General features: G+C 50.9%; 3 protein-coding genes across 13 annotated transcripts in view; 1 reads left to right on the forward strand and 2 right to left on the reverse strand.

Moving 5' to 3' along the window:
• The window catches only part of PFKFB2 (6-phosphofructo-2-kinase/fructose-2,6-biphosphatase 2), a 62,818-nt gene that overhangs the window by 21,277 nt on the left and 13,563 nt on the right, over positions 1-27,978 (forward strand). For 2 of the 8 annotated variants that reach the window (XM_056361745.1, XM_056361746.1), the window contains exons 1-10: positions 15,685-15,852; positions 24,183-24,308; positions 24,400-24,496; positions 24,883-24,949; positions 25,103-25,177; positions 25,312-25,368; positions 25,862-25,986; positions 26,352-26,559; positions 26,760-26,906; positions 27,492-27,596. In XM_056361745.1, the coding sequence (XP_056217720.1) occupies positions 15,744-15,852; positions 24,183-24,308; positions 24,400-24,496; positions 24,883-24,949; positions 25,103-25,177; positions 25,312-25,368; positions 25,862-25,986; positions 26,352-26,559; positions 26,760-26,906; positions 27,492-27,596 (1,116 nt within the window). In that variant the 5' untranslated portion in view covers positions 15,685-15,743. Of the gene's footprint in view, positions 1-15,684; positions 15,853-23,323; positions 23,482-24,182; positions 24,309-24,399; positions 24,497-24,882; positions 24,950-25,102; positions 25,178-25,311; positions 25,369-25,861; positions 25,987-26,351; positions 26,560-26,759; positions 26,907-27,491; positions 27,597-27,978 lie in introns of those variants that run through there. The other 6 variants (XM_056361749.1, XM_056361750.1, XM_056361751.1 and 3 more) reach the window with 5 other exon arrangements.
• On the reverse strand, positions 6,676-15,547 carry C16H1orf116 (chromosome 16 C1orf116 homolog). Of its 4 annotated transcripts, none has more exons than XM_056361741.1 (5): positions 14,005-15,547; positions 11,112-11,289; positions 10,864-10,994; positions 9,307-9,482; positions 6,676-8,811 (listed from the first exon to the last, which is right to left on the reverse strand). In XM_056361741.1, the coding sequence occupies exons 2-5, from the start codon at positions 11,238-11,240 to the stop codon at positions 7,595-7,597; spliced, it is 1,653 nt and encodes a 550-aa protein (XP_056217716.1). In that variant the 5' UTR covers positions 11,241-11,289; positions 14,005-15,547; the 3' UTR covers positions 6,676-7,594. The 4 variants fall into 4 exon arrangements, with proteins under 4 accessions (XP_056217716.1, XP_056217717.1, XP_056217719.1 ...); XM_056361742.1 differs by lacking the exon at positions 11,112-11,289 and having other exon boundaries at positions 9,307-9,484; positions 14,005-14,081; positions 14,185-15,544; XM_056361744.1 differs by lacking the exon at positions 11,112-11,289 and having other exon boundaries at positions 9,307-9,484; positions 14,185-15,543.
• YOD1 (YOD1 deubiquitinase) lies at positions 18,235-23,198 on the reverse strand. The gene is made up of 2 exons (XM_056361756.1): positions 22,931-23,198; positions 18,235-22,475 (listed from the first exon to the last, which is right to left on the reverse strand). Exons 1-2 carry the CDS (start codon positions 23,136-23,138, stop codon positions 21,769-21,771), a joined length of 915 nt encoding a protein of 304 aa, XP_056217731.1. The 5' UTR covers positions 23,139-23,198; the 3' UTR covers positions 18,235-21,768.

Genomic DNA, 27,978 nt, shown 5'->3' on the forward strand with positions numbered 1-27,978 from the left:
AAGGATAGCAAGCTGGGGGGCTCTGGCATCCCCTGGGCTTCTTATGAAAGGTGATGAATGCAGCTTGGAATTGCTACGTCCCCCAGCAAATGCCATAGCCCAGATGCAGACAGAAAGGAGCAGGATGGCTGGAGAATTAGGAGAAACAGGCAATGCAGGGCAGGCAGCGCCGTGGTTTAGGAGGGGACCTCCTGTGGCAGCAGGGAGGGATCAAAGGCAGCGAGAGGCGCAGCGGGATGCTGTCAGACGGGCTCTCCTGAGAGGAGCCAGTTGGGCCAGGTACTACATGTCGAGTTGCTCTGAGGAGCAATGAGATGGCAAGATATTTTGGGTGGAGGCAGATTGCCTCTGACAGAGATGATTTTAAGGGGTAGTAACAAGCAGCCTTACCCACGGCACCACAGTGCACTGCTTCCTCACCCATCCGGGGTGGGAATGCTTGTCTTGGTATCTGCACAAGGTCCCCAGGTGTCCCAAGCTGACCCCAGCTTCGTGAGCAGGGACATCTGGGGACCTCACCTCTTTTAAACAAAAAAACCCAAATAAATTCAGCAGGGGCAGAAGCAACAAGGGCCGTTTTCTCAGCATCGTTTACAAAGCAGCTGGGAGCAGCAGGCAGGTAGCAGCGAGGAGGAAGGCTCCGGCAGGGTAACAGTGATGGCAGCACAGGGAAAGGACCCCTCCTGAGGGAGTACCACCACCTGGCACCTTCTCCTACTGCTAAAGGAGAGTTAACTTTCAGGCAAGTAACAGAGTTTGTTCTTCTGGGCTATGGTTGTTAAGGAAATTTCTTGTCCTTCCTGTAACGGACACGCACTGGCCGATGAGTGTCTTCCCTGCAAGCAGCGTGGTGGGCACAGGGCAGCACCGGGCATCGCGCCGGGGCTCTGGCCCCACGTGTTTTACCAGTGGGCAGTTGTCAGGGCTGCTGTCAGCATCGCAGCACAGCTTGTCTGCAGTCAGAGTCTTTATTAATAAATTGTAACAACCCCTGCTTGCTCTGCAGTGCCTGCAGGAGTTGATGATTAAACTCGAGCCAGCGCGGTGCTTTTGGAACAAGCCAATATGGCATCACAAACCCCTGTGCAAGGAGCAACAGTGACCCTTTCTGGCTCTTGCTGGACTTCCAAGTTAAAGGTATTCGGAAACAAAGAACAGCTGAGGTCTCGGGAGCAGGAACAGCCTCACACCTCTGCCCTGCACCGGGGCTGAAGCGGTGGCGGCTGTGGCAGAGCCAGTGCACGGGTTTTAAGCGCAGCAATGAGGAACAGTGGATCTAGTTTGGTTTGAAGGTATTAGGTAAATTTGCATCACTGGCAAGTAAAGCACAACAAACCCAGACCAGGAAAACCCTGGTCATTCGAACATAGCAGGAGTCAGCAGTAAAAGGTTTGAATGCATTTGGTAGAGCTCATCTTTGCTGTCTGGCTTTTCTGTATCTGCAGGACATTTGTTCTCTGGTCCTGAGCACCGCACACGTGGGAGAAGCAGTGACAAGGTCTGGGGGTGCGGCTGCCTTTTTTTCTTTTAAAATTCCAGTAGAAACAAAGAACAGGAAAAAAAGGTATTGGAGAGAAACGCAGCATCACATCCTGCGTGAAGCTGACCTGGGCATGGACAGGCATCACCCGGGCCACTCCTGGTGTTGACCCGAGCAGAACCCAGATTCACCTAAGGACACCGACTGCACGGTCATGTTTTAGCATGACGGGGCAGCTCTGTACATCAGCTGAGGGGAGTTAGGAGGACACCAATTTTCAGGGAATGTTGCTCCGATCCTTGAGAGTCTGCCACACTGTTTTTTCATTATTAAGAGCTGTAAAGGACCAGGGCTTGCCTCGGGTGGTTGGTGTAATTGGAGGGATGCTCTGTGATGCTCGGGGCTGATGAACAGGCTGGGCTCAGCTCTGTGACTGGCCTTGGAGCACAGAGACCTGGGACAGGGTGACACAAGCTGAATCCCAGCAGCACATCTACTGTGCCTGACTCTACAAAGCCTTAGTTTTCTAACCACCAAAAGGCTTGCAGGTTTTCAGCATGCCTACAGGGATTACGGCATTGCTGCTGAAGCAGCAGTCTGTTGTGTTAAACACAGCACCGGGCTGGATGAGTTCCCACCCTGAGGTCCTGCACAGACCCAGGGTCTAAGTCCCATTGCCTTCCTCCTTGTGTGGTCGTTTGTGGTGGCTGGGGAACAGGCTGTGCCATTGCACCGGCACAGGAACACTCTCCACATCTCCGTTTGCCACATGTTACTGTAAACACCAACACAAAGCACCAAACGGGCGAGAAACGGGTGGATCAGGCAAAGCATGGGGATTATCCTGGTGACTTTATGAAGCAGAGAGAGATGGAATACCCCTTGAAGGAGGCATAATTTATCCCTCCTTTATACTGGAGTCATTGGAGTTGGGGAGGGTCCTTCTGTCCATCTGCACGTAAGCAGGGAAAGGGCAGAGCCTCAGCTACCGGTTATTGCCGTGGAATGTGGTTGAAAACCCGCAGACATCTACAGTCCCCTCCCGCAGAGCTGGGGTGACTCCAGCAGGACCCTGGCTCTCACAGCCCAGGTTTGATGCTCTCCAGCTGCAGAGGTGATGGGTCAGCAGTAACCGACCCACCTTCCCGACCTCCCACAGAAATCCAGCCCCAAGGCTCCCTGCTGATGCCCACACTGAAGCTGCTGCACAGTGACCAAGCCTGTTATTAAGATGACCAGTTTCTCCTGGAGGCTGTGGCCCAGCACAGCCGACATCCTTTGATACCACCAGAATTTAACAAACCACTTCTCCAGAATTTGATCTTTGTAATGAAAGATGTGTGCAAGAATGCTTTTAATTGGAACAGTAGGTCTTGACAGGCTCATGTAGACATGGAAATGATATGTCTCAGCCGGCATGGGACTGATAGTTAAGAAGTAGATGAATAGTCCATGCAAAATGCAAAGCTGAGTGTTTTCTTTGGGTCTTTTCCGTTGCACCGCATAAATACAGTCTGTATAATCTGCATTAAGCCGCTGAGGGTACATCTACCAACTCTTCAGGCTACTTCTGCAATATTATGATCTTTCTTCATTGCTATTCTTTTTTTAGCTGGGGTCTGCTGTGATTTTGCCTTCCAGGCACAAAACAAGCAAATTAAGCACAGAATTAAGTAGTACAAAGTCTGCTTTCGGAGACAAGAGCCCAGGAACTCAGCTGGAGTCTGGCTGAACATGGAGGTAGATTTTGTTTCTGTTCTTGCTGTTCCCATGCCCACCTCCCAGGGCCCCCAGACACCACCAGCAGGCAGGAGCAGCCTTTCGCTTGCCTCTTTGCGAGAAGGGCTGCTATCTCTGCCAGTCCTCGCACCAGCTGTGTCAGTACCAGTGGGCTGATAGCCCATCTGACTGCCCACCAGCTTTTCCCCTTATAAAAGAGGCTCCTCAGCTTGCCTGGGCTCCTGCTGGGCTGCAGACTGGGGCTGGTTTGGTTGCTCCTGCACCAGCTGATGGTGGGGATCCCAGGGGCACTTGTCGCTGGAGATTCCGCTACTGAGGGATGCGGCTGGGCTCCAGCAGAGGTAAATCTCTTTTTTGAGTCTCTGGGTTCTGGGTTGCATCAGAGCAGGAGAGCTTTGCTCCCTGTGGTCCTTTGCTGCCTGGCGCAGAGAGAGCGCTGCAGCGGGCCAGGGCTGGGGGGCAGTTATCTGTGTGACTGAAGATGCAGGGCTGCTGTGAGTGATGCTGCTTCCCGGCTCCTCCTGCAAGCAAAAAGGGGGGAATAGCTAGTGCTGCCTGCGTGAACTGGCAGGCTTCAGCGGGCCTGATGTGCAGAGAGGCAGCAGGAGGGGTTCCCACCCAGCGCTGTGCTCCTCGGGCTGTGCACTTTCAAGTGCAAATGATTGATTTTAAAGAGCCAGAGCACAGTATAAATGAGGGGAGAGAGAGATTAAGCTCTGAGGGAGGGGGTCAGCCCCCTGAAGCTCTTACATTTTCATGCAATGGTGCATTTTCATCCACATGCTCCTCTCCTCTGACCACTCCTTTTTACCCACTGCTGATCCCAGTGTTATGCTACTTAATGCTTTCTCTTACTGCACATCACTCGTATAATACAGATCTATGGCTGTTGCAGCCTCATAGGTAAGCTCACCTTGTTTATCTTATGAGGAAGGAGGAGAGCATTCAGGTATTTCCCAAAGTATTTTTGGCCTGAACAGGACCTTAACTTCTCGTAAAACCAGATTGTTTTGGAAACAAATGATTCCCTTCCAAATCTTGGCTTTAGTCAAAACCAGGGAGTACTTCAGTGTAACATGCATGTCAAATGTGACAGCTAAGCTTTGGTCAGACTTCACAGCACAAACCTCACTTCCAGAGATTGCTTACTAAGCTACGATACGGTGGAGTGATGCTCATGAGCAGGAGTTGTGCACGTGGCCTGGTTGGTATGAAACGGAAACAAAAAAGAACAAATTAAAAGAACAGCCACAGGAGATCAGGGTCATTCCTCTGGGAACAACTCCAGGTCTGTGCCTTTCCAGGGGCTGAAGTGCTGCTGCTGGGTCCTCTGGGTTGAATCACTCACCACGGGCAAGCCCTGTTCCAAAACCAGGCGTTGCTGTTTAGTCCTGCAAACAAAATATGACATTTTACAGGCTAGATATGTTTGCAGCCATTAGAAACGAAGGTGTTTATCCCTGCGGGCTGTGTGACTCCTGGGCTGGGACCTTACGCAAGAGCAGACACATGACTGCTTGGTGCCACCCAGAGTCAAGCCCTGCTGCTGATGGACGGATCCTGCTCTCACAGGGGAGCACAGTCACCTCTCAGCTCCGCGGAGCTTTTTGCAGCATCTGGGAGTGGCTTCCTCAAAGCAAAGTGCTCATTCTGCCTCCTGCTTCAGCCAGGGTGGCCCCTGCCCTGGGCACACACAGGCAGCTGGGGAGGAGGGGACAGGACGGGGGGGATGTCAGCCCCCAGTGTGTAAGCACAGAGCAGCCCCCTCACTCTTTGGCCGTGTGTTAGCCCAGGGCCACCTTCCCAAAGCCACACGGACCAGGCTGCACAGTGGGAGCATCAGTTCTGGCCATGTTCATTATGACCCCCTCATACTGGGACAGGCTCGCTCCTGGCGCACCGGCACTGTCTGCGCCCTGCTCGGCTACGGGGGCAAGAAACCTTAATCCTGCCCAGCTCCTTCCCGAGCCCCTTAAACCGCTGGCGACGCTGCTGGCATGTGGCAGAGCTGCCTCCCCAGCTGTGCCAGGGTTACATCCATCCCTGTGCCGGGCCAAGGGGCCCTCGGCTGTGGTTATTGCCCACGGCGTGTGGCCGTGGTGGCTTCCCAGTCCTGCCTGGCTACTGCCGACCTGGCTCCAGGCTTGGAATGGGGCACTGGGCTCAGGTTGGGGCAGTTAACCTTCCAGGTTCCTTCTCCTTTTTGGAGCCACGGTACACGAAACACGGTGTTTGCTGAGCAACGTGCTGAGTTTTCGGTCAGACCTTAGCTGATGTGACTTCTAGCTTCCTCCCTGATGTACAGGTCTGCATACTGCTGGCCAGCCCCAAACTCATTTAGGTAATTGCTTAACTACAAACAAGCATTTCCCTGCTTTCATGAAGTGTAGCTAAGTGGACATCGTTTTCTTGCATTCCTTGGATTCTTTACATGGGTCAGTGGTATTTTTTAATTTTTTTTTTATGTGGGGGTTTGTGAAATGAGGCAGCTTTTGCAGAAGGATGCCCTTCCCTTTTTTGTGTGAAACCAAAGTTCCACTGATGCCTGTTTGGAGAGGAATTAAAGCCCAGCTCTGCGTTTTGTCAGTACGAGCCTGTTTAGTATTCACAACACTGTCTTGAAAAGCTTATTGTGATGAAAACGATTGAGTGCAACTTTATCTTAATGCTGCATGCAGTTAATTAATGTCAGTAAATTGTTTAGTGCAATTGCCTCCATGGGTCAGCCCCTCTTTCTAGAGAAAGCCTAACATTAGCTTTGAAATTAAACTGTCTATTAGGAGCAAAGGTGATTGCTTTATTATGGTTATGGAAACACAGAATGATTTGGGTTGGAAGGGACCTGACAGACCACCCAGTGCCACCCCCTGCCACGGGCAGGGACACCTGCCACCAGCCCAGGTTGCTCCCAGCCCCGTCCAATCTGGTCCTGAACCCTTCCAGGGATGGGGCACCCACAGCTGCTCTGGGCACCCTGTGCCAGCGCCTCGCCGCCCTCACACTAGCGCAGACTCTCTAGGTGTCCATCACTGAAAGCCAGAATTGCATGAAAGATTATTTTTTTTGGTGAAGGAAATTATTTTATCCTTTGAAGCTAAGCTGTTAGTGTGGCTTTTCAACTAACGCGGCTGCTGTGGTAGCTGTCCCCACAGACCTGGGAGATGGTGCAAGTTGGAAGGGATCGACTGGAGCAGGGGCAGGTCCCATGTCACCCACCCCAGTCTGGCAGTGCCGTGCATCTGCTGACTGTGCTGGAAACACTTTCACAAAACCCCATTTCGTGTGGGTCTGGGTTGCAGGAGAGCCAAGTCTCTGGTTCAGACCTCACCATTTGCAATGCCCGGCTGCTGCCTGGGTCACTCACACTCCTCAAATCAAGACAGGCTGAAGGTTAGAAGTCCTGATAGAGCTTTACCTGAGCTTTAACTGCAACATAAATCCATACTACACAGTCATTTTCTGATCATATACAAGTTTATTACAGAAATAAACCACCTCTGTTGTAAAAGGTGTGCAGCATAAACGTTGGCAGCATCAGCTGGGCCTGAAAGATGCAGGAAGAGTTTGAAAGGGGATGAAATGGTGTTGTCTCAGACTTGCATCCCTCCTTTTGGGCAGCAGTGCTGGGTCTGCCACCAGCACACTTGGTGTGTCTGTCGCTTCTCAGCTGTCACTTCATGAGGAATGTGGGTGTTTGTGCCTCTTCTAAGTGCTATATCCAGATTGTCAGGGCTGGATGTGAGAGCAGTCCAGCAGGGGAGGCGGTGGGATGTCTGCAGCCCTTTCCTCTCACCTGCAGGCACTGTACGAGGAGCACTCGTGCATGGGGAGCGTTGCTGAGCCTGCTCCGGTCGGTGCCCGTTGGTCCCACAGTATATGTGGCAGTGGTGGCTTTGGGGAGGCACTTGCATGGGGCAAGTGAGTGCTCAGGCCTCAGAGACTTTGATAAAATTAACAAAGAAACCCCATAAAATCCTGAAGGAGCTGCAAAGTCCTGCAATTCTTCCCAGAGACGTTTTATCCACAGACAACGCCTTTTAAAATAAGCCAAGCTCCCAATTCCACGGCTTCCCTGTTCCAAAGAATCCCCAAATGCATTAAAGACTTTGTAGAGGAGCATGCCCCGTCCATGTGCTGAGTGATGCTTTATATAAATAGCTCATATACACCTGCTATATACAAATACTATGTACAGAGGGTGTTACTTTATTTGACGTGAAGCTCCAAATACCTCTTGTGGTACCTCTCCCAAGATGCTGGGCCAGGAGATGACAGCAGAAGGCACTTCTGGCTGTGCTGCCTGGGGACAGGCAGTGAAGGCGCCTGGATCTGGGGTGAAGAGCCCCTTTTCCAGCAGCCCTGCCACCCACAGAGCTATTCCTTCAGCAGACCGAGCTTCTTCAGCGCCTCTCGCCGGTTCTCATCTGTTGAGCCCTTGGGGGAAATCTTGACACTGATGCAGGAGCGGGGGGGCTTGGGGAAGTTCTGCAGAGGGTGGGATCGCCGCTTGCTGCTCTTCTCCTGCTCTGTCTGCCTGGGCTCCTTCAGACCAGCAAAGTCCTTCCCCTCTCCAAGGGATGCTGGCCGGGGGCGGCTGCTCCTGAGGAAGCTTGGGGCGAGCCGCTCGATGAAGGACATCTTGCCCAAGGAGCTGCTGGTCTTGACGCTCTGCTCCTTGGTGCTGGCTATGTAGCTGCTCAGCCCCACGCCGGAGCGTTCCAGGGTGTTGGATTTGAAGGTCATCGGCCGAATACCTGGCACTGACCTCTCCGCTGCCCCGCAGCCTGCCTCGGGCTCCGCGGGGATGGGCAAGGGCATCTCCCTTGGGTGGGGATGCACAGTAGGTTGAAGGTGGGCACTGGGCTCCCTCCTGTCCTGCGACAGTCCAAGCTTCTCCAGTGCCTCCCGCCGGGCTTTCTCCCTCTCCTTGGGGTCGAGGTGCCCTGAATTCAGCTTTTCGGCAGCAGCATCGCTGGCTGAGCTGGGCTGAGAGCTGGCCAAGGACGGAGGCGCTGCTTTTACCTTCTGGCTGGGCTCCGTTGCAAGCGGCACTTGGCTGGTTTTGCTGGTTTTCAGGATAATGTTTGGTGGCAATTTTCGTGGTTTGGGGGCAGTTGGAGGCCCGCGCTTGGCATCAGGGTCCTGAGGGGCCTCTTCCAATCTGGATTTCTCTGACTGATTCCATGAAGTCCAAGTCTTGGTCTCCTTGCCTGTTTCCTTCTTGGCATCAGAGCAATTGCTACATGACCACTCGTGGCTCACCTGATCATCCTGGAAGGGATCTGGAGGCTGGATAATCAAAGATTCCAGGGACTTCATCTGGTGTCTTGTGTTGGCATGGTCAAGCCTGTCCTCCTTGGCCATCTCCTGTGAAGATTTATCTACTGGCACTGGGTCCCCCCTTGTGCAGACCGTTGCTTTGCTGTCAGAAGCTCCGTTTGCTACGGTGATGCTCCTTGGAAGACTGTAATAGCCGGGGCTTGGAGCTGCTGCTGGAGCTGAGCTGGAGAAGGCAGAGATGCTCTTAGCACTCTTCTGTTCAGCTGCACGCTGCTGACCTGCACTCGGAGGGGGAGCCCCGTTTTCCATATCTAGGCAAAGAGAGAGATGAAGTCACGCACCTTTCTGCACGTGGGCACGGGGCACCTTCCTTCCCGCCTGCCAAGCCCGCGCAGTCACAGCAGAGCACCCGCACCCGGAGCTCACCCCGGCTCCAGCGCATAAACCGTCACTGCCCAGGAAGCCAGGTACTTTGGATGTAACAAAGCACCTGGTGAAGGAGGAACCTTGTCAAGCTGTGTAAGCCTGTTTGGAGCATGAGCAAAGATGCTCTGCCCTGCAGTTCTGCTGGTCTCGCTCGATAGCTGCCAGCAGCTCCTGCACGGGAGAACTGGGAAAATGCCACCGGTGCCCTACCTATCTTCTGCCTCTAGCCACCGCTCACCATGGAGTGATGAAAACAAGTTGGCTTCACTTACTACCTGCATGAAACTGGGGCGATGCCCCTTCCCTGCCTGCCAAGGGAATGCACCCCAGCAAGAAAGTCCCTTTGCAAACAAAGGCTGGAGCAGGGGTTCCCAGCTTACCCTGCGCACTGGAGTCTCTCCTGAGCCACGTCCCAGGCAGCTTGGAGGGCTCCACGTAGTCAGTCTCATCAGTAGAGACCCCGCTGTCTGCTTCTGCATCCAGTGAGCCGATAGTTTCTTCTAAGAACATCAAACACTCTTTTTCTTCCACAGATAAGTAGTCGTAACTGTTATCACTCTTGAAAAAAAAAAAAAGTAAAAAAAAATAGTGCAGTAGGAAAAAGAGGTGTATTATTATTTATAGCCCTGGCCATTAAGAGGAGACCTGTGACAGCTCCTGGCCAGGAAACTTGGCCTGTGGCTACTTAAAAACTGGTACTTAAAGCTACAGAAAACTAGACAACTTCTAAAAAAACCCCACAAACATAAAAATGGTCTTAAATATATATATATATAAATAAAGTAATTTTTATATATATATAATTATACTGTGAGCATCAGAAGATAGGTTATTCTTAACTTGGGAGCTCAGCCTCTACCTTTTATTTCCTTAATTTGAAATATGAGCAGATGGGGAACATGGATGGTCTATAGGTACAGACGCCTGAATCTCAAAAGCTTGCCTACACATCATAAATACTGAAGGCTTATCTGCGGGCAGTGGTCCCTCTCCTTGTTCTCCCATTCATACCCCAGCAAGACCCTGTTTAATTTTTGTTGTATTTCAAGTATCATGAGATAAGATTGCTGTGGAAGTGCCAAGTTACAAGGTGATACATGCAATATATCGTGAAAAAACTGAAATGCAGGAAAGGATGGAGTGTGCATCAGATCAACAAGCATGGAGGAGAAATTGTCCCAGGTGGAGTTGTTTTGCAGAGAGACACTTACCCAAGTGTTTTACCATGCAATATTGCAACCAGTTTTTCCATCCCTAATAAATTTCAGAGGGTTTGGTTCTGGTTTGCAATACATCAAATGGAAAACCTGTTCAGGGCTGAGTGTTCCACTTACACATATCAATTATGCTCCAAGTCAGACAGGATGTAATTAGCCCATCAATCTTGGAATCAGTGTTTGGAGACAAACAAGCTTTAATGGACAGATAGTGAAAAATTACACATCTGCACCCATGGTCCAAACTCATCTCTGTCTTAACTATGAAATTAATCTCTTGTCAGCCGGGAGGAGTATGGCTCGTTGTCTTTTCCAGGTGAAGTCACCCTTGTTGGAGCCAGTCTGACCCAGTTATCTGACTGGTCTGATCCCTCCCGGGGGAGCTCACCCGGCTCCTCCTGCCCAGTGCCTGCGCTATTTGCCTCTGCATCTTTGGGCAACACAGGAGCCGCTGGGCTCTCAGTACCATTTCCCAGGGGAAACCTTGCAGGAGCAAAGGCTCATGATCGCTGCCACACATGTGGCAGGACTGAAAGCCTGGGAGTGCTTTGGGGCAAGAATTAATTTAGTCTTTGTGCTGTCTCAGAGCCCCCGGGTGCTTCTAAAGCAGCAACGGCGAGCGGGTGTGAGCGGAGATCTGACCAAAATCCTTCCTCAGCTGCCAAGAGGGGCAAGTTGAGCCCCTGCCATGCCCGGACTCGGCACAACAGTGTTACTTACACGTTGCGAGTGGTTGGAGGCTGTGCTGACCATGCTGTCACAGCTGCCAGAGTTGCAGCCAGCCATCCCCAGCTCCTTCCTAGGCATATCACAGGCTGTCCTGGCGTCTGGCACGGGGGGCAATATCCCAGCTGAAGCAGAAGAAAGGAGAGGCATTAAGCTGCAAGACCCCCCTGGGGAGATGCAGGCACGCTGGCTCAGCTGGAGGGAGGGCAGGCAGGCTGTGAAGCTGCTGGATGGCTGCAAACCTGCTTCGTCTTAGGCTGCTTCCTCAGGAGAAGGGGCAGCTGGGCTTTTTTAAAGCGTCCTTGGAACCGAAGTTTTCCCCAATAGAACTGGAAATAGGTTAAGCGCCAGACCGTCCATCCACAGCTCATCCATGCTGGTGGTTATTTAATCATCTCGGAGGAGTGGATAAGGTGGTTCCTGAGTGTAGGAAAAGCTGTAAGCCCAGCTCAGCCTCGGAGCTCAACAGCAGTGATGCCGTCCTAATGCAAGCCCCAGCCCGGCTCTGCCTGGTGGGACCTCCTCCCTCCACCCCTGCCAGCCGTGCGGTTGAAGTGCTCTTGAACTTCTGAACATGCTGCCCTGAAATGCTGCTTAGTCACAGCTTTGCTCTGCCAGGACCTTCCTCCTGGCAAAGAGCTTCCCCTGCCACCCTTCCTCGGGGGCCACGGAGGTGTGGTGGCCGTGGGGAGGTGCCCCCATCCCTGTGGGGCACGCCGGGGTGTGTTTGGGCATGTGTTTGGGCACATGCCTGGCATAGCTGGCACGGAGCAGGGCAGCGCTGTGCTGTGTCTCCAGCCGCCCTGGGGGTATCGCAAGCAGCACCCCAATATCCCGCTCTGCTCGTAGCAGCGCATCCCTGCTGCTGCTCTGAACGCAGCCTGTACCCCCAGCGCTGGTGGCACCTGAACGTGCTGCCTGACAACCTGCAGCAGGGTTCCCAGCAGCGAGACCTTCCCAGGGCAGGGTCCCGGGTGGCCGAGGGGACAGTTATGCTTGCAGGGTGCATGGCCTAGAGAGCTCTGCTGCCTGCGGGGAGAGGCTGAGCAGCCTACAAAAGGCGTAATTACTTCTGGATGTGAAGCATTAAGCTTCCAAAATTTACTGACACCACCAATTACGCGATTTCTTCGTGCTCACCACCCATTCTTCAGCAAAGGAGATCTGGGCTGCGGAGGCTGAAAAGAGCAAAACAACCCCCCCACCCCCAACACACACGGACCCACGCAAGAGGATTTGCTGGTCAGAAGACAGAGGAGCCCTTTGTGCTGTAACCTGGCCATGGCGTGCAGCAGCACACTGCTGCTTCTTTTTTTTTTTTTCTTGTAGCAGGATCAGGGAATTAGATCTAGTGATAAGTGAGCAGAACTGGCTGCTTGTTCAGAGTGTTAGACCCTGAAAGAAGTCCTTTGTAATTGGAATATGCCACAAAAATCAGATTTCAACACCCACGCCCTGACAGATCTAATCCTTCCGCGCAGGCGGAGTTTAATATTTCAGTCTCAGCTTTGCATTATTTACTGTTTAAATTACGTTTCAGCAAGTGGTGGCTTTGGAACAACAGTACCCTTGATTCTTTGAATTCAGGTAACTTTACAGCCAGAGGTTTTCGCTGTCAGGAAGCAGAGACCCCCACTTAGTTTGGGGGTTTTTAGGCTTTTGCAAGCCGCGTGGTTTTGCTGTGCACCTGAACGTTTGCAACGTGCAATCTGGATCTACTTCTCAGCAGCAGGAGGCTACCGCCTGCTTGCTCGATGCTCCATCGCATTGCTGCAATGCTCCTCACTGCCTTCCACCCTGCCGCACAAATGCGAGAGGGAAAAACACTGCTGGGGATGTGAAAGTCTTGCTCAGACTTGACGCCTGCAGCTGGTGGGAGCCAGCGTCCGCGGTGCAAGGCAGCTGCCCGGGCGGGAGAGCAGCAGCCTGGCCCAGCTCTAATTAGGGGTCTCAACAGAGCTCATTTCTCCCTGAGGATTGTCCATTGGAAAAAAAAAATAATTTGCTCTCGTTCAAACAGCGTTTGCAGAAATGCAAAGCAACTGCCAAGGCTTTGGCACCCACCGAGCCCCAGCTCATAGGGAGGCAAAGTTCAGCCCGGAGCTCGTCAGGTGCTGGAGAGGATCTATGTAGAAACAAGCACTTAATTTTCCTGCCCACTAGTTCTCTGATGAGATTATGGCTCTAATGCGGTCATCCGACCCAGGAAAGGGGGAAAAATCAGTGCTGAAACCCCTGAGTTCTTATGATTCATAAAGATTTTACAGTTCCTTCTTTTCGCTGAATAACACGGCGGTCCAGCCACAAACTAAAAATAAGACTGAACGTTTAAATTAAAAGAGATTGTACTTCAAAAGCTGTTTTTCAGTGGGGTGTATATCTTTCCCCACTGAAAATATTTTTAGAAGGAGCTATTTTTTATCTAAAATAAAATGCCAGTTCACACAGCTTTTGTGACAGCTGCCGTAACTGTCCTTTACAAAGCTCCCTGAGCCTTCAAACATCAAAGAGGTGCTGGGTAGCAATTAATGCTAATTGCTTTATGTGAAGAGGCTACTTTCTTTTAACCCGGTACTACTGCAAGCACCCTGTCGCAGCTCTCCAGCGACGTTACAGAACCTCGGTGGTTTTGCTGTCGAAGGCAGAGCAGCCGTACCCCCTCTGCCTTTACAGCTGCTGGCAAAGGGCTTTGCCCTGGCGGCTCGGAACATAAAATAAAGCAAAACCCTGTTTGCCGGTACCGTCCCAGCAGCAGCACAGCGGGACGGATCCCACCGCAGGGTGAAAGGGGACGATGGTGGCAGAGCCATAGTTCCTCCTGTTTAAACAAGTAAACCGAGTGCACGTAGCAGTCGCCCGGGCTGTTTGCTGCCCTGAGCACAAGTTTTTCCAGCCTCCCCAGCTTTCCTCCCGCCGCCACCTTCAAACCACCTCGTCCATCTTTCCTGGTGCCACCTCCCGTGACAGCTCCGCCACACTTTCCCCTTCCAAAGCAAAGCATGTCCATAACCCACAGCTCCGCGTCCCACCCGGACAGGGTGCTCAGCCCCTCACCCACAGCCTTTTCAGCAGAAAAAGGGCAGAAAGCGAAGGACAAGAAGGAATATAGATTATTAATTTTTTTTCTTTTTTTACCAGGACGTTTGTCGTTCCACGCTGCCCAAATCCTTGTCCCAGCCGTGCCTATCCCAGAATTTCTTTGCTTTTCTGGGCTAACCAAACAGAGCTGGGTTACACATTAACTCGCCTCCCCAGCGGAGATAAGGCTGTGTAGGTGCTCAGAAGGTACTCGCAGACGAGCCCCCAGCCCCTCACCTGCAGCCTGCTGCACCAGGCTGAGAGAAATTCATCTTGCACCCACGCAAGGAGCTTTCCTACTGCTCCGGGCTGGGGTCACAGCATTGCCGAGCCCCTAAAGCCCTTTGTGTTCTGACCCAAAGCGGCCGGGTTGCTGCGTGCCGTGCTCTCTCGCAGTGTTGCTCTGAGCCAGCACAGTGCAGGCAGAGGCGCAGGCAGAGGCGCAGGCAGAGGCGCAGGCAGAGGCGCAGGCAGAGGCGGGTGGCAGCGCCGGCATCCAGTGCCCGGGAGGCTGCGGGCAGCTCTGCTCGGTACCACCCAGCTCACTCACTTCCCTGCTCCGGCTGGTGTCCTCTGATGTCCTCAGCATGGGTTTCACGGGAGACTCCTTAATCCGACATCCTGTTCTGCCGCATAGCTGCTCGCTGACATTTGGAGGAGCCGAACGCGCAGCCCTGACCAAAGCGCCTTTGTACATAGTAATTAAGTCCTTTGCTGGGCGTTTGCACCATGTGCTGCTGAACGCATTACCCCACAACAGGTTTATTCTCTTAGGTGGTTTTGTGCATGAGGTCCCTCAGCTCAGGGCAGGACCCGGCTCCTTCTTGGCTCTAAGAAACACAGATCGTTGCTGGAACAGGTACATACTTGCATATCACCAAAGCTTTCCCAGAGACCAAAGGTTTTCCGCCTCCGTAAGGAGGTTCTTGTAAAGATGGGTGGAAAGCCATTTTAGAAGGGAATCTTCACCACTGAGCTTTATCTACGTGCTGGAGCAGGGGGTGCCCAGGTCAGCATGGCTCTGGGGCTCGTTCCGCATGTACTGACCAGCTGCCAACGTGCAGCTCCCCTGCACCCCTCCAGCACCTTTCCCTGCAGGCGCTGAGCTCCCCCGCAGGTTCATTCCCTGGCTTTAATGCTGGGAACTCCTTCACTGGGCAGCTTGAGTCCTCGAGCCTGGGTAAAGCGAAAGCCCCCGAGACATCCATTGCACTCCACCTCAGCTGCCCTCCTCACCCACACAGACACCATCCCAGAAACTGCTGCCTGGGCATTTCCTTCAGCAGCATCCCCCCTCCGAGGGTGAGGATGCTGCCTCTCTTGGCAGGGGGAAGGCAAAGAAGAGCCCAGTTATTCCATCTGCAGCATAGGGTGCTGCCAGCACCCAGTCTGCCCAGGTGGTGCAGCGGAAGAACTGCAGTAGCTTGTTATAGGACCCCCAACTTTAGGGTCTTTTATTAAAACCCCAGCAGTTAGCCCATTGCTCCCCCCTCACACCCACAGTATAGACTTGTATCTGCTCTGCAAGGTGCTCCTCGCTGAATAACTATAAATATTCAAGCAGAAACCTTGCAGCAAACCTCTACAACTGGTACAGCCACCAGATTAATCCAAGTTTTCATGCTTCAGTGGGGCTTTTTTTTTTTTTTTGTGAAAAAGGGTGTATTGCAACATGTGTTCCCTGCTACACAGAACAGGGAAGTGGAAACATCAGTTAATTAAAGCCATGGCAGGATGGAGAGAAAGCAGATGAGTCAGGAAGCAGGGAGGTTGCTACCAGCCCTGCTGAGCCCCAGATGGGCCCAGTTACAAAAGGGAACATGTGTGCTGAGGAGCAAATCACCAAGCCAGAGGATCCCGGGAGCCCTAGCCAGCCCTGCTCTCCCACGCTGGCCTGCAGCAGAGGTAAGAGATGCAAACATGGCACGTTCGGAGCAGTGGCACCGGTCCCAGCCGCTGCCTGAGCATTGCAGCAGCTGCGGCTGCCGAGCTGGGTGCAGGGCTGAGCCCAAGCACTCCTGGAAGTGTTAGTGGGTGTCGTGCTGGATGGAGCAGCAGTGTCGGCAGAGTCAGCTTCATGTGGGTTTTGCTGAGTTGCGCTTAGTTCTGAGCCTGCTTTAAGAGAGGGAGCAAACCAAACCCAGAGCTGGTTTCTTATTCTGTGTGCAAACAGTGTGAAGGAGCAACCGCTCCAGGACAAGGCAAGTGTGTCCTGAGAGCTCCGTGCTGATAACACAAGGACTTAAATCTGTGCAATAGAGCAGGCAGCACTTGCTGCCTGCAGGGCTCTGTGTAGGTCAGGAAAATGTCACAATCCATGATGAGAAGTCTTGAGTTCTCTGAATCAGATGCCCAGAAAGAACCTGTTCTTTTTCCACGTTCCTCTTCCTCAAACGAATATAAATAGCTACAACCCAAAATAAAGTGTGACTTCATATATACAGTATGAAGTGTATGCGAGTAGTCAAATGATGCAGAGAAAACTACACAATGCCGTGAAAGGACCTGGGCATGTTAACAGACCCGCTGTGCCTCGCCCTGTTCATAAACAAAAGAACATAATGATTCAGTCCCGGCCCGGAGGGAAATGCATCTGTACGGCGTCACCGATAAGGTGCCTGTTAACGTAGTGAGGCTTATTTGACTCTGTAGGACACTTTCCTTACAGCAAATTGTATGCTGACAAATCAGTTATGAAAAACACCAGGTAGTTAACAGGTAGCATTACACAGAAGTTTAGAGAAATAATTAAATCTTAATATGGCTGTGAACTGAGCAAGGATCCCTATTTATTATCCCTGTTTTACAGAAAAGAGGTAGAGAACCCAGGTGATCTCTTGCCACAGCTTGGTTAGCGTGAACTCAGCATCAGAAATGAGAAGTCGGCTCTCAAGGTATAATACAGTTCCCAACATTTCCCCCAAGGCTTTAATTAAAAATAATAGACAAGGACACTGCAATCTTGGATGAGCTGATATTATCAGCTCCCCTATTTTGTTAGGGGAAGCATTCTTGGTGCTCAGACTCACGCAGTGAAAAAGCAATATTGATTTCAGCCAGTTTGAAGTACTTTCATTCTGCCCAGTCCACAGCAGAGCAAAACCCGGTGGCAGTTTTACAGCCGGATGTGTAGTTTGATTTTTAAAATGCAAGCAGGCATTTAATTAGTATGATAAAGAGTTGTGATTTTCAAAATAGCAAGCTGGAAACTTTTTGTTCCTCTTATTAGAGAGTTTCCCTGCTGGTGAGAGGTTTGCAGGGCTTACCCACGGGTGGGTCTGCATGGGACAGGAGCCAGAGCCGTCCCCTGCGCTGCGGCCAGTGAAATCTGCCAAACGCAGACGCTTCAGCAGTTCTGTGTCACTCTGATTTCCCAAAGGCTCCATCCATACGTGGATTTCTGTGCTTAAGGCCATCAGCAGAGAAATTCTGCATTTTCTTTGTTCATGCCTGTCCCCTCACTTCTGCTTCCATAAAGGTCGAGAAGGGCAAACAGATAACGCTGCCTAGGTCAAAAATGCTTGTAAAAATGAGCACGGTGCTGCCAGCACAGTTTCACAGCAGCTTCGTTGCCCAGGGCGGATGATGGTTGCAGCACTGCTAGTTTTGAACAGGTCTCTAGAAAAAGCAGGATGGGCACAGGAGATGCTGTCCTCAGACCATCACAAGCGGCCTCTGCTGCGACCATGCGCCTGAAAAGGTGCAGATTTAAGATACTGATTCTGTACCATGTAAGGTGTTCCTTTTCTCAGCCCTTTCCCCAGCAATTGCTCTTTTTAAGTAAAGTTTATCTAGAACTAAGGAATTCAGTTTGTTCTTCAGAAACTTCAGAATGTTACTGATCTATTCCCAAGACCGGTCTTTCAGGCACTTGCATCCATGAACCCAAATCTTCCTAAAGTCTGTCTACTTAGTAATTTATATGTTTAAATGCATAAAAGGTTCTGGAGTTATGGAAAACTCTCTTTACAGTTGTTCCTTTTGACAGCTGGCTCTAATTACACAGAGAAAACATTTTACTGTTAAAAAAGGAAGTTATTGTTGAACAAGTTGAAAGTGAAGAAGCATCATCCTGAACAGGTCGGGAGGCAACGTCCCTCTCTGGCTGTGACTGTCTCTTAGAGTCAAAGGGGAAAAAAGGGAATGAGAGGGGAAAGTTGACACTAACTGCTCAAAGGCTGCGTTGCATAGATGGGAAGACCTAGGAAACGTATTGGTGAACAACAGCAAATAGAGCACAAACCTGAAATTCAAGACTGGAGGCACAGACTACACGGAACAAGTATGCATGCATCAGTCACGTTTATTGGTGCATCAACAATTTTGCAATTCAGGGCACGTGTTTCAGGAAATACGTTATACCGACTGGTCTGCACCGATGATACACAAGCCAGAACACTATACCACCGGATTACATTGGGAACGAAGATTGCTAGAAACATTTGCCAATGCCACTGGTTTTACTGCAGTGGGAACACGGGCTGCCTACATCGGTGAAAGTCCTTGCTCGACATCTGCTCAACACGTAAACTTGGACAAGCTTTTAAAGTGCTGTTATAAGCACGAGATGGCGTGTATCTCTTCATACAACAGAACACATCTGCGAAAGGCCACGTGATTAGAGCGTGCTAGGCTCTTCTTTAATTAAAGAAGGAATTGAGTGCTGGTGAAACAGCCAGAGTGGCACCAGGAAACTAGAATTCTTTATGTAACTGAAAATCCAGAACTATGGAGACTGGTAAAACAACACCAAGAACCCAGCTTTTGGCAAGTGTACCTCCAAGGCAAACTTGTTTCCAGGACCTGTTTAGTTACTGACCTCTGTGCTGAAGCATTCAGCAAGGAATTTAATGCTTATTTTAAATTTGTATGGGAACAGGAGCAATGGGATGGACATCAGCCTGTACCTCACAGGCTTTCTGGATTGTTCTGGACATGTGACGCTATCCCCTCCCATACCTGAGCCCATGTCCCACGACACCTATTCCAAAATACTTGTAACTCACATCTTGCTGTACAATTAATAACAGTTCAGTACAGTTGTTCAGAGGTTGATCCTAATAGTACCAGGACATCATTTTTCTGATGCTTCCATAACTGTATCATTAAGGGCAGGCAAACGCTGGTTGAAAGGTACTTAAAAACCCCCTCATATTTACATTTAAAAAAGAAACAGAGGTGTACTTTAAATGTATCCATATCTTACATTTTAAATAATGTAGGTACTTTCTGTTTGGGAGAGTTGAGGAGGATCAGATAAGGTTTTCCAACTCATGGTCAGTACCATAGGTTACTTGTTCTTTGAAAGAGTTTGCCAGTGTGTAACACTATCAACTTTTACAAAGATGAATTACAGCAGTTCAGTCGACATTTTTTAACCAAAGAGATTTTATTTTCTAGGCAACAAAAGAAAACATCCAAGCAGTGACATTGACACATCCCCCTTCAAACGGAGCTGATTATCTGTTAGCAGATTTCCAATGCAAATGCGATGTAGCCAAGCTAAATGCTCTGGATTAAATAAAGCTAATTTTAAAACTACTGCAACTGAGAAATACCAAAAAAAATTTTATACACACTTTCAGAAATCCATCCAGGTTACAAAGCTAAAATCTAAGTGTTGCTCCCCTAAAGTCGATGCATTTGCAAACATGGCAGACAATAAATACGTATCTTTCACTTCTGCTTCAAAGACACCCAAAGGTGTCTTGTACACCTCTCTGAGGTAGGTATTATGTCCATGTTACAGGTGGTAAGTGGTGAGGATCAGCTCCTTGTCCAAGGCATCTCACCGCTTCAGTGTGAAAGCTGAGAGTACAACTTAGGGTTGACAGTCTCTTGGTCTCATTCCTAGACAGCATTTCATCTCAAGTAGTTATAACACAGTGTAATCTTCAAGTTCTTTTGAACTGTCAGGTGTTTCTTTAGGTTTATAAACATCAGCGTCCAGAAGGCTGATTTTAATGTCAGGGTTTTTTTTGTCTTTTTTTTTTTTTTTCTAATGATAAGCTAAAAGCAAAGTGGGATTTAACACTGGGAGCTAAGCGGCTTTCTATAGGGAGCTCCCAACAGTGCTAATGCGTATTTTAATACTGAATTTAAAAGAAACCTGGTCCATAGTACTCTGGGTGATCCTACTCTTTATGTTTAATTATTCATGCCTCAATTCAGCAAAGCTCTTATGTAATTATGTTCCTTCTTCAGTAAGACCCAGTAAGTATGTCAAGGTCCAATTGGGAACCTCTGCTGAGAACTTCAGTGAAAGGTGTTTTTTAGAGAAAAGAAGGTTTTGCTGCACCAGGAGTTTGGCCAGATGCCTTAACAAATGGAAGCTTTTAAAACTAGGTCTTAGGTTCCACTTGGAGAGTGGGTTTCTTTCTGCCTCAGTCTGAAGATGTGCATTCTTGCTCCCCATTTGTAAGAGTGCAAGGAAGGTAACACAAAACAGCATCAGAAGAGCAGGCTAAAAATATTTTTAAATTCAGTAAAACAAGTATGTGTTGCAGGCATTTCAACAAAGAAAAAAAAAATCCCCTTCAGTAATATGCACCTTTACAGCACCTTTTAAAAGACCTCAAAAGCACTTACTGTTAAGCCCCACAACCCTGCTGTGAGGTAAGATATATTAAACCCATTTCAGCTTCCCCGATTCTGAACAGTACGAAAAGTAGGGCAGTTTACGTAGCTTATTTTGCTCTGAAAATTCAACTGCACCCTTCATTATCAGAATTAAAGTCTTGCTACTGAACAGTCATCGGTGACAAATCAAACACGTTAAGGCAGAATGCAGATGAAAAAACTTCAAGCCTCCCTTCTGGGTTAGCACTCTGTCCTTCTCAAGAGGGCAAAACTTTTTACCAGCAAAGAGCGAGAACTATACCACCTTAAAGTGCTAATTTTCAGTATTTGGAATCCGGTACAGCTTAGTAACATTGTGACCGTGATATCGGCTATACCCAAGTAAAGTCTGCTTAAATGTATTTAACAGATGTAAATTAAGTCACTTGCCTAACTACTGTATTTCCCTCTTGCCAGAATTTCAGATACTATTATGAAGAAGAATCCAAAGTATTTCAAGAAACATGCCTAAGTTCTGATGCAGTGTAAACACCAGGGGGGTGGGGTGTTGATAGTTATTTTTCAAGCAACTAAAAACTACCTACAGAGGATTAATAAGTTTATTCAACACTTAACCATCTACTCATTAAAGTAGGCTATCTTAAAGCTTAGAGGCCATTTCTTTCTCTAAAGCCATGACTTCACACAAACAATACAGTCTACTTCTGATGGTAACATAGTATAGGGCAGCTTTGGAGATTCTCTTTGCATTAAAAATCACGCACCAAATGAGCAGTTTCCCTTGCAAGACTTGCTCGTGTGCGCAGCCTAACTCTTAGTATAAGTAATGCTGATACGTGTGTTTCTCAAACCCTTCAATTAGTTTAATTACCCTGAAAACATAATACAGAGAGACCAATTCAGCAACTTTGAGGCTGGATTTTACACTACTGTTGAACAAGCCTGATTTTGTATGTCTGCTCAGATCACACACAGAGTGAGATTATTTTAGAAATCGGGTTTTAGCTGCCAGTGTATACCACCTGCCAAAGTACTATAAATTAGCATGCGAGAAGATACCTATTCCAAATCCATCGGAAAAGTCACTAACTATAGCAAACCTGTGCATCTTGGCCATCATTATGTTAATATGCTTTTCAAGCTTTGTGAACGGAATTTTATGATTACATACAGCTTATCTGGAAATCCAGAATTTTATTCTGGATCAGTGAGGTAGTCGATGTAACCATCCTCATGTCTATGTCAGACTTCGCCGAAGTTGGTGTGTCCGGTCTCCTTGGCGTGTTCTCTGGCTTCCACTTGTCCAGTTAGTCCCTTCTGGCACACCATGCACCTCAGCGTGAAGTGATTCACATCGGTAAACTGCCTCTTCCGTCTGGCTTCGTCTGCCAATTCCAATGCTTGTGCAAGAACAATATCATCAGCCGTGGAGAAAATTGTCTGGGGAGGAATGTCCGAGTCAGGGATTTTACGCTCAAGTGGATCATAATGAATCCCATCATAAATTAAAAGGACCCGCTTAGTGTAACCGGCATCTTCCCCAAAACGGTCGATTCTGACTGTCTGCGTATCCACCACGCAGATTTCGCACTGGTAGAATTTGGATAAAATGGACACTTCGATGGCTCCTCCCCAAGTCTCTTCTCTTCTGATCCAGTCACAATACTCCCTGTTAGTTTTCCCTAGAACTGCCTCACAGTATGATTCGGGGTCGCTCGCTACTATTTGGGCTATAAGACTGCGCATCTCTGGAGCGCAACCCGGGTCGTAAACACCTCCCTCCACCACATAGTACACACTGGTGAAGAGACAGGAGTTATCTGCCAGTACAACCCTCCTTGCCAGCACAGGCACAGCTTCCCTAACCGAGTTAGACATCGTTCTTTTTGCAACTACAGGTGAGTCAGTCTTGGGTTTGGACGTATCCTCTTCAACTATCAGCGTGTCACCTGTCAAACAACAGAACGAGGGAGAATTGAAATACGCAGGTGGGATTTAGGGATGACACTGGCGCTCTCCCGGCAGCACGGCACCCTGACGGAACGCAGCCCCAGCCCAGGCGGCCGGCAGCACCGCAACACACCGATGGAGCGGACACGGCGACTCGGGCTTACTCACCTGGCACCTCCCGGGTCCCTGGCCCCTGCCAGCCCCGCGCGTTTGCCTCCGGCCCCCCGGGACGCGGGCAAAGCCACCACCGGCGAGCAGCAGCCCCTCCCGAGCCGGGTGTGGACAGCTGGCCCGGAAGGAGGAACCGGCCCGACAGCCGGCTGCTGAGGGGCGTGCTGGGCCGCAGCCTCTTTTAATTACGGTAATTGCAGCCGGCGGGGCAGCTGAGGCCACAAAGCGCCGGTGCCCGCCCCCCTCGCCCAGGCCCAGGCCCGGGCCCGGGCCCGGCCCTCACCCGAGTGGATCCCGAGGTCGCCCAGCCGCCGCTCGCCGTCGCTGAGGTCCAGGCTCCGCGGCGGGAAACCGAGAAGGAGGCGCTGGGCCGGGACGGGGACGCCGGTGAGGGCGGCCAGGGCGGCCTGCATGTCGCGGAGGCGGGAGTGGGCCGTGAGGCCGGGCAGCGGGTGGGTGCCGCTCCGGGCCTTGCAGCGCAGCCGCAGCATCCTCGGCGGGGCCGCCCCGCGCCGCCACCGCCTCCCCACCGGCCGCCTCCCGCTTCCGCTTCCGCTCCGCCGCTCCCGCCCACTCTCGCGAGAACCTCCCCGCCATTGGCCGGCCCGCAGCCAATCACAGTGCCGCCGGCTCGCGGCGCTGAAAGGCGGGGGGAGAGCGGAGCGCGCCGCGGCGGGCGCCCGGCTCGTTTGCATAGCGCGGCGTGACGTAGAGCGCGGTTTGCATCTCATTTGCATGTGGCGCGGCAGCGCGGAGCCATGTCGGCGGCGCCCCGGCACAGCGGCCCCCCCCGGGGCAGGGCCGGGGCTCTGCGCGGCGGCGACAAGAAGTGCTGTGAGTACCCCCGGCCCGGGGAGGGGATGTGCCCTTCATCTATTTACAAGAGGAATAATTATATATAATGAGGGAGATAACGGTGCGCGTTATCTTAACGAAGCCGTAGCACGGGTTCCCATCCCGCGCACCCTGCGCTCATCTCGGGGGCAGCGCTGGACCAGGTCCCGGTAGGACTTGAAAAGAAAGCAGGATTTTTTTCAAGGGGGTTGGTAACCAGTGGCTGCACACCCCGCTCCTGCCCCCCTTAGAGCTGGGGGTGCTGCCATCAGCCCCCCCCCAAAACCTGCTGCTTCCCGGGTGTTTTCTGCGCTCGCTTGGGCAGTTTTCCGACAGAACGTGACTGCTTTGCTAAAAACATCTTTCTTTTGCCCTTGACAGCTTCTGGCCGAATGGCAAATATTTGCGATGCTGAAAGCCACCTGTCAGCCCCATTAGGCACGGCCAGGCACCGCTGCTGACCCACCTCATTAGCCTCATTAGCCTCATTAGCTGGTGCTGGGGAGCCCATCGAACAGCCGGGCTCGAAGCGGGCCATTACCTGCAGGGCCATGGCAGCGAGCTTGTCCCCAGGGCACGGTGGCCGGCTGCCCACCCGGGAGATGGGTTAGCACTGCGCGGGGGCCACCTTGACTGTGGGGTTTGCTTTTTGCTCTGGGATGCTCGGCCACACTGCTGATGCTCTTGGCTTATTCTTGCAGCATGGGCTTCCTACATGACCAACTCGCCGACGCTGATTGTGATGATCGGCTTGCCCGCCCGCGGCAAGACGTACGTGTCCAAGAAGCTCACCCGCTACCTCAACTGGATCGGGGTGCCCACCAAAGGTGCGTGGGGGGGGCTGCCAGCTCGCCCCGCTGCAAGAGTTGTCGGCCAAATGCTGTCGGTCTCACGCCCTCGTCTTTTGTGTGTGTGAAGTGTTTAATTTAGGAGTGTATCGCCGGGAAGCGGTGAAGTCCTACAAGTCCTATGACTTCTTCAGGCACGATAACAAAGAAGCCATGGAAATCCGCAAGTGAGTCGGGGTCAGGGGACTGCACCGAGCCGTGGTGGTTTGGTTAGTCTCGGGTCCTGGCAGGCTTTGTGTCTGAGGGGCACAGAATTAAATTAACGCCCAGGAAACCAGGGGAGGGGGTGGTGTAGCCAGTGTGGGGGTCCTGCCGGAGGGGCTGTGCATGGGCAATGTGTGCTTGGCCTCGGGCTGGCACAGAGCAGGGGCTGCCAGCGCCTGGCGATGCAGCAGCTTATAGACACAGATGCCTTGTGGTCTCTGCAGAGCCCCTGGGGCTCTTGGTAAGGTGCAGGGGTGAGGCAGGAAGAAAAGGTATTTAAATCTCTGCTTGGTGGTGCAGAAGCCATCTGAATCCATCAGCTCTGACAATACCTGTTTCTCTCCTGCAGACGATGTGCCTTAGTGGCACTAGAAGATGTGAAGGCTTATCTCCTGGAGGAGTGCGGGCAAATAGCTGTAAGACTTCCCTGGACTAAGCATGGCTTTCCATCTGGGTAGTTCAAAGCTGCCCAGGGCGTTTGGGGACCTGGCTGTCATCCCAAATGATTTGGGGCTGCTTTAAAAGCCTTAGATAAACTTGCTCATTGCTGCTTGCTCCCTTTCTGGTAGGTGTTTGATGCGACCAACACAACTCGAGAAAGACGGGACCTGATCTTAAATTTTGCTAAAGAAAATGCTTTCAAGGTAATGCTGCTGTATTTAATTTGTGGTTGGAGTTGCTGCACTGAGGGATGCTGCTGCTCCCTGGGGCAGGAGCTCTCGAGTTTTGGCTCAGCATTCTTGACTCTCTGAAATCTGCTTCCTTCCCTCCTTCGCAGGTGTTTTTTGTGGAGTCTGTCTGTGACGATCCAGAAGTCATTGCTGCCAATATCCTGGTGCGTGCCACATTTTCCAGGCTCTGCTGCCAGTGCTTACGGTGCGAGCTCGGGTGCTCGGTGCAAGGTCACCAGCTATGCTAGCTTACAGGAATGCCTGCAAATGCCTTGCGCTTATGTTTCACCTCGGAAAGAAGCAGCTGAGGTTTGCAGGCTTAGGAAAGCTAAATACAGTTAGTTATGTGAGAACCTGGAAATTGAATGAAGCGGAGGAGTGTTTGACCTTGAAGCGTGATTTCTTGCCGAGGGAAGGCAGGCAGCGAGCGGCTTGTGGGGACAGCTAGGAGCGAGCCAGCTGTGTCTGTCGCAGGGCCAAGCCCTTCAGCGCCTTCAGAGTCACCCTTTGTTTCCTCTCCAGGAGCAGGTTTTTCCACAGGGCAGCGTTAAACAACGCGTATTTGTTTCAAAACGGAAGAATAATGTTATTCAGGGTTGCATTTGTTCCCAGTTGAGTTTGCTTAGCTCTCACAAAGCGGCGCTGTCTGTTGATCAGGAGGTGAAAGTTTCCAGCCCTGACTACCCGGAGAGAAACAGGGAGAATGTGATGGATGATTTCCTGAAGAGGATCGAGTGCTACAAGGTCACTTACCAGCCTCTTGATCCCGATGCCTACGACAAGTAAGCAAAGCCCGGGGGTGCGTTTTCTCCTTGCCCACATGAGCTGCTTTGCTTTGTCGCTGCTGTTCTCTGGCTCAGGATGCTAGAAGGCATCAGCTCTCTGCTCTCTCAAAGCGCCATTGCTTGTGTGAAGGTGATATCCTTGGGTCCCAAGTGATGTGAAAGGATTTTTCTCTAGTGTACCACAGTGTAATGCAGCTCCTTGTTCAGGCACGGCAGCTCAGTGTCTCTTCTGGCCGCTGGAGTGACCCAGTGGTAGTGCTGATGCCTTTACTAGAGCATAAAGAGCTAGATTACACCCGCAATACACGTGCTTCGTTTTTAAAACCAGTCGTGTGGGTGTTCTTATTTTATGTTGACTCCAGAGATCTTTCCTTCATTAAAGTGATCAATGTGGGACAGCGGTTCCTAGTAAACAGAGTCCAAGATTACATCCAGAGTAAAATCGTCTATTACCTAATGAACATTCATGTCCAGCCGCGTACCATCTACCTTTGCCGACATGGTGAGAGTGAATATAATCTTGTTGGCAAGATTGGTGGGGATTCTGGTCTGTCACCGCGTGGGAAGCAGGTATGTGTTTGGCAGCACCTGGGTCGCTGTATTTGTAACGTGTTGTGTGACCAGGGTCAGAGCCAGGCTCTGCATCCGACTCTGGCGAGGGGCAGCCCCGCAGCTGGATCTTGCCGCGACAGCCACAGCCCCTGAAATGATGCTTTTGACCATAGCAGCAGCTCCTGCTCCCTCCTCACCTCTCCTGGCTTTTTTTCCAGTTTGCTCAGGCGCTTAAGAAGTTCATTGAAGAGCAAGAAATTGTTGACCTGAAGGTGTGGACGAGCCAGCTGAAAAGGACGATCCAGACGGCCGAGTCCCTGGGGGTCATGTACGAGCAGTGGAAGATTCTCAATGAGATCGATGCGGTGAGTGAAACGCTGATTAAAGCCTTTAGCTGTTCTAGGTGGAAAATTAAGGTTTGAAAACAAATTCATCCCAATCAAATCGCCTATTTCCTGTTGGCTTTGAACCGTGTGGGTGGATAACGTACTCCAGTCACCACTGTGAGGTTTAGGGTGGTTTGGTGTCACGGTGGTGGCGATGCCAGGAGCTGCTACCCCTTGCTGTGAGCGTGTCTAGCTGGTGCGGAGAAAGAAAACGGAGCATCCCAGGCATGTGTCACGCAGCCCTGGGCGTGCAGCGATTACTGGTCCTGCTCTAGTTCTTTCCGGCAAAAGAAACTGCAGGGTTGTTGCTCTGCAAGTGCACTCTTGTTTTCTTCCCAGGCAAACAGGGGTTTGGAAATAAACCCAAAAGCCCATCCTCTTCAAAGCACCCTGGGTGCGCGGGATGCAGGTGCTGAGCGTGTGGCTGTGCCAGCTACGGCACCGGGCGTTTTTGTCACGCAAAGGGATCACTGAGCTCGGCCACTTGCTTTTCCTCATCTTCCTGTTGCATTGCTGTGCCTCTGTTGCGAGGAAGTGTGTGCTAACAAGTTCTTCTGCCCTCAGGGGGTATGTGAAGAAATGACCTATGCAGAAATTGAAGCCAAGTATCCGGATGAGTTTGCGTTGAGGGACCAAGAGAAATACCTTTATCGCTATCCTGGAGGCGAGGTGAAGACCCTTAAGAAATAACGATAAGATACAGTGCCCGTAAAAACGAATAACGTCTGTGTAGAAAAGACTTAATTTTAACTTCTGCCAATATTTATGTGAGAAACTGAAAACATCAGGATCCCCAGTTCTCTCTGAGGGAAGGTTTATTGTTTTCCTTTATTGTGGTGTGCAGGTGATGCCTTTCAATCCATTAATTGGGCCATTGCCTAGTCCCTTGATGCTCCGCTCGGACACTGAGGGGTTTCTGCATCCTGGCTTGGCCGAGGCCTTGGGAATCATTTTGGGAATCTTGGGAAGAAAATGATTGTGGGTGTGGTGTGGAGTCATTTCTGGTTTTACTTCACAACCCTGTTTAAACATATAATTTACTATTTTATTT

The sequence above is a fragment of the Falco biarmicus genome, chromosome 16 (assembly GCF_023638135.1).
Source record: "Falco biarmicus isolate bFalBia1 chromosome 16, bFalBia1.pri, whole genome shotgun sequence".
NCBI classification, from domain to species: domain Eukaryota; kingdom Metazoa; phylum Chordata; class Aves; order Falconiformes; family Falconidae; genus Falco; species Falco biarmicus.

What these genes read in the sequence shown, in the direction of transcription:
- YOD1 (XM_056361756.1), bottom strand. Translation starts at nt 23,138, where the DNA reads ATGCTGCGGCTGCGCTGCAAGGCCCGGAGCGGCACCCACCCGCTGCCC. An exon ending in CGACCTCGGGATCCACTCGG is followed by an intron (nt 22,476 to 22,930) that starts GTGAGGGCCGGG and finishes GTTGTTTGACAG; the next exon opens with GTGACACGCTGATAGTTGAA.
- C16H1orf116 (XM_056361741.1), bottom strand. Translation starts at nt 11,240, where the DNA reads ATGAGCTGTGGATGGACGGTCTGGCGCTTAACCTATTTCCAGTTCTAT. An exon ending in CCTCCAACCACTCGCAACGT is followed by an intron (nt 9,483 to 10,863) that starts GTAAGTAACACT and finishes TTTTTTCAAGAG; the next exon opens with TGATAACAGTTACGACTACT. An exon ending in GAGAGACTCCAGTGCGCAGG is followed by an intron (nt 8,812 to 9,306) that starts GTAAGCTGGGAA and finishes CTCTTTGCCTAG; the next exon opens with ATATGGAAAACGGGGCTCCC.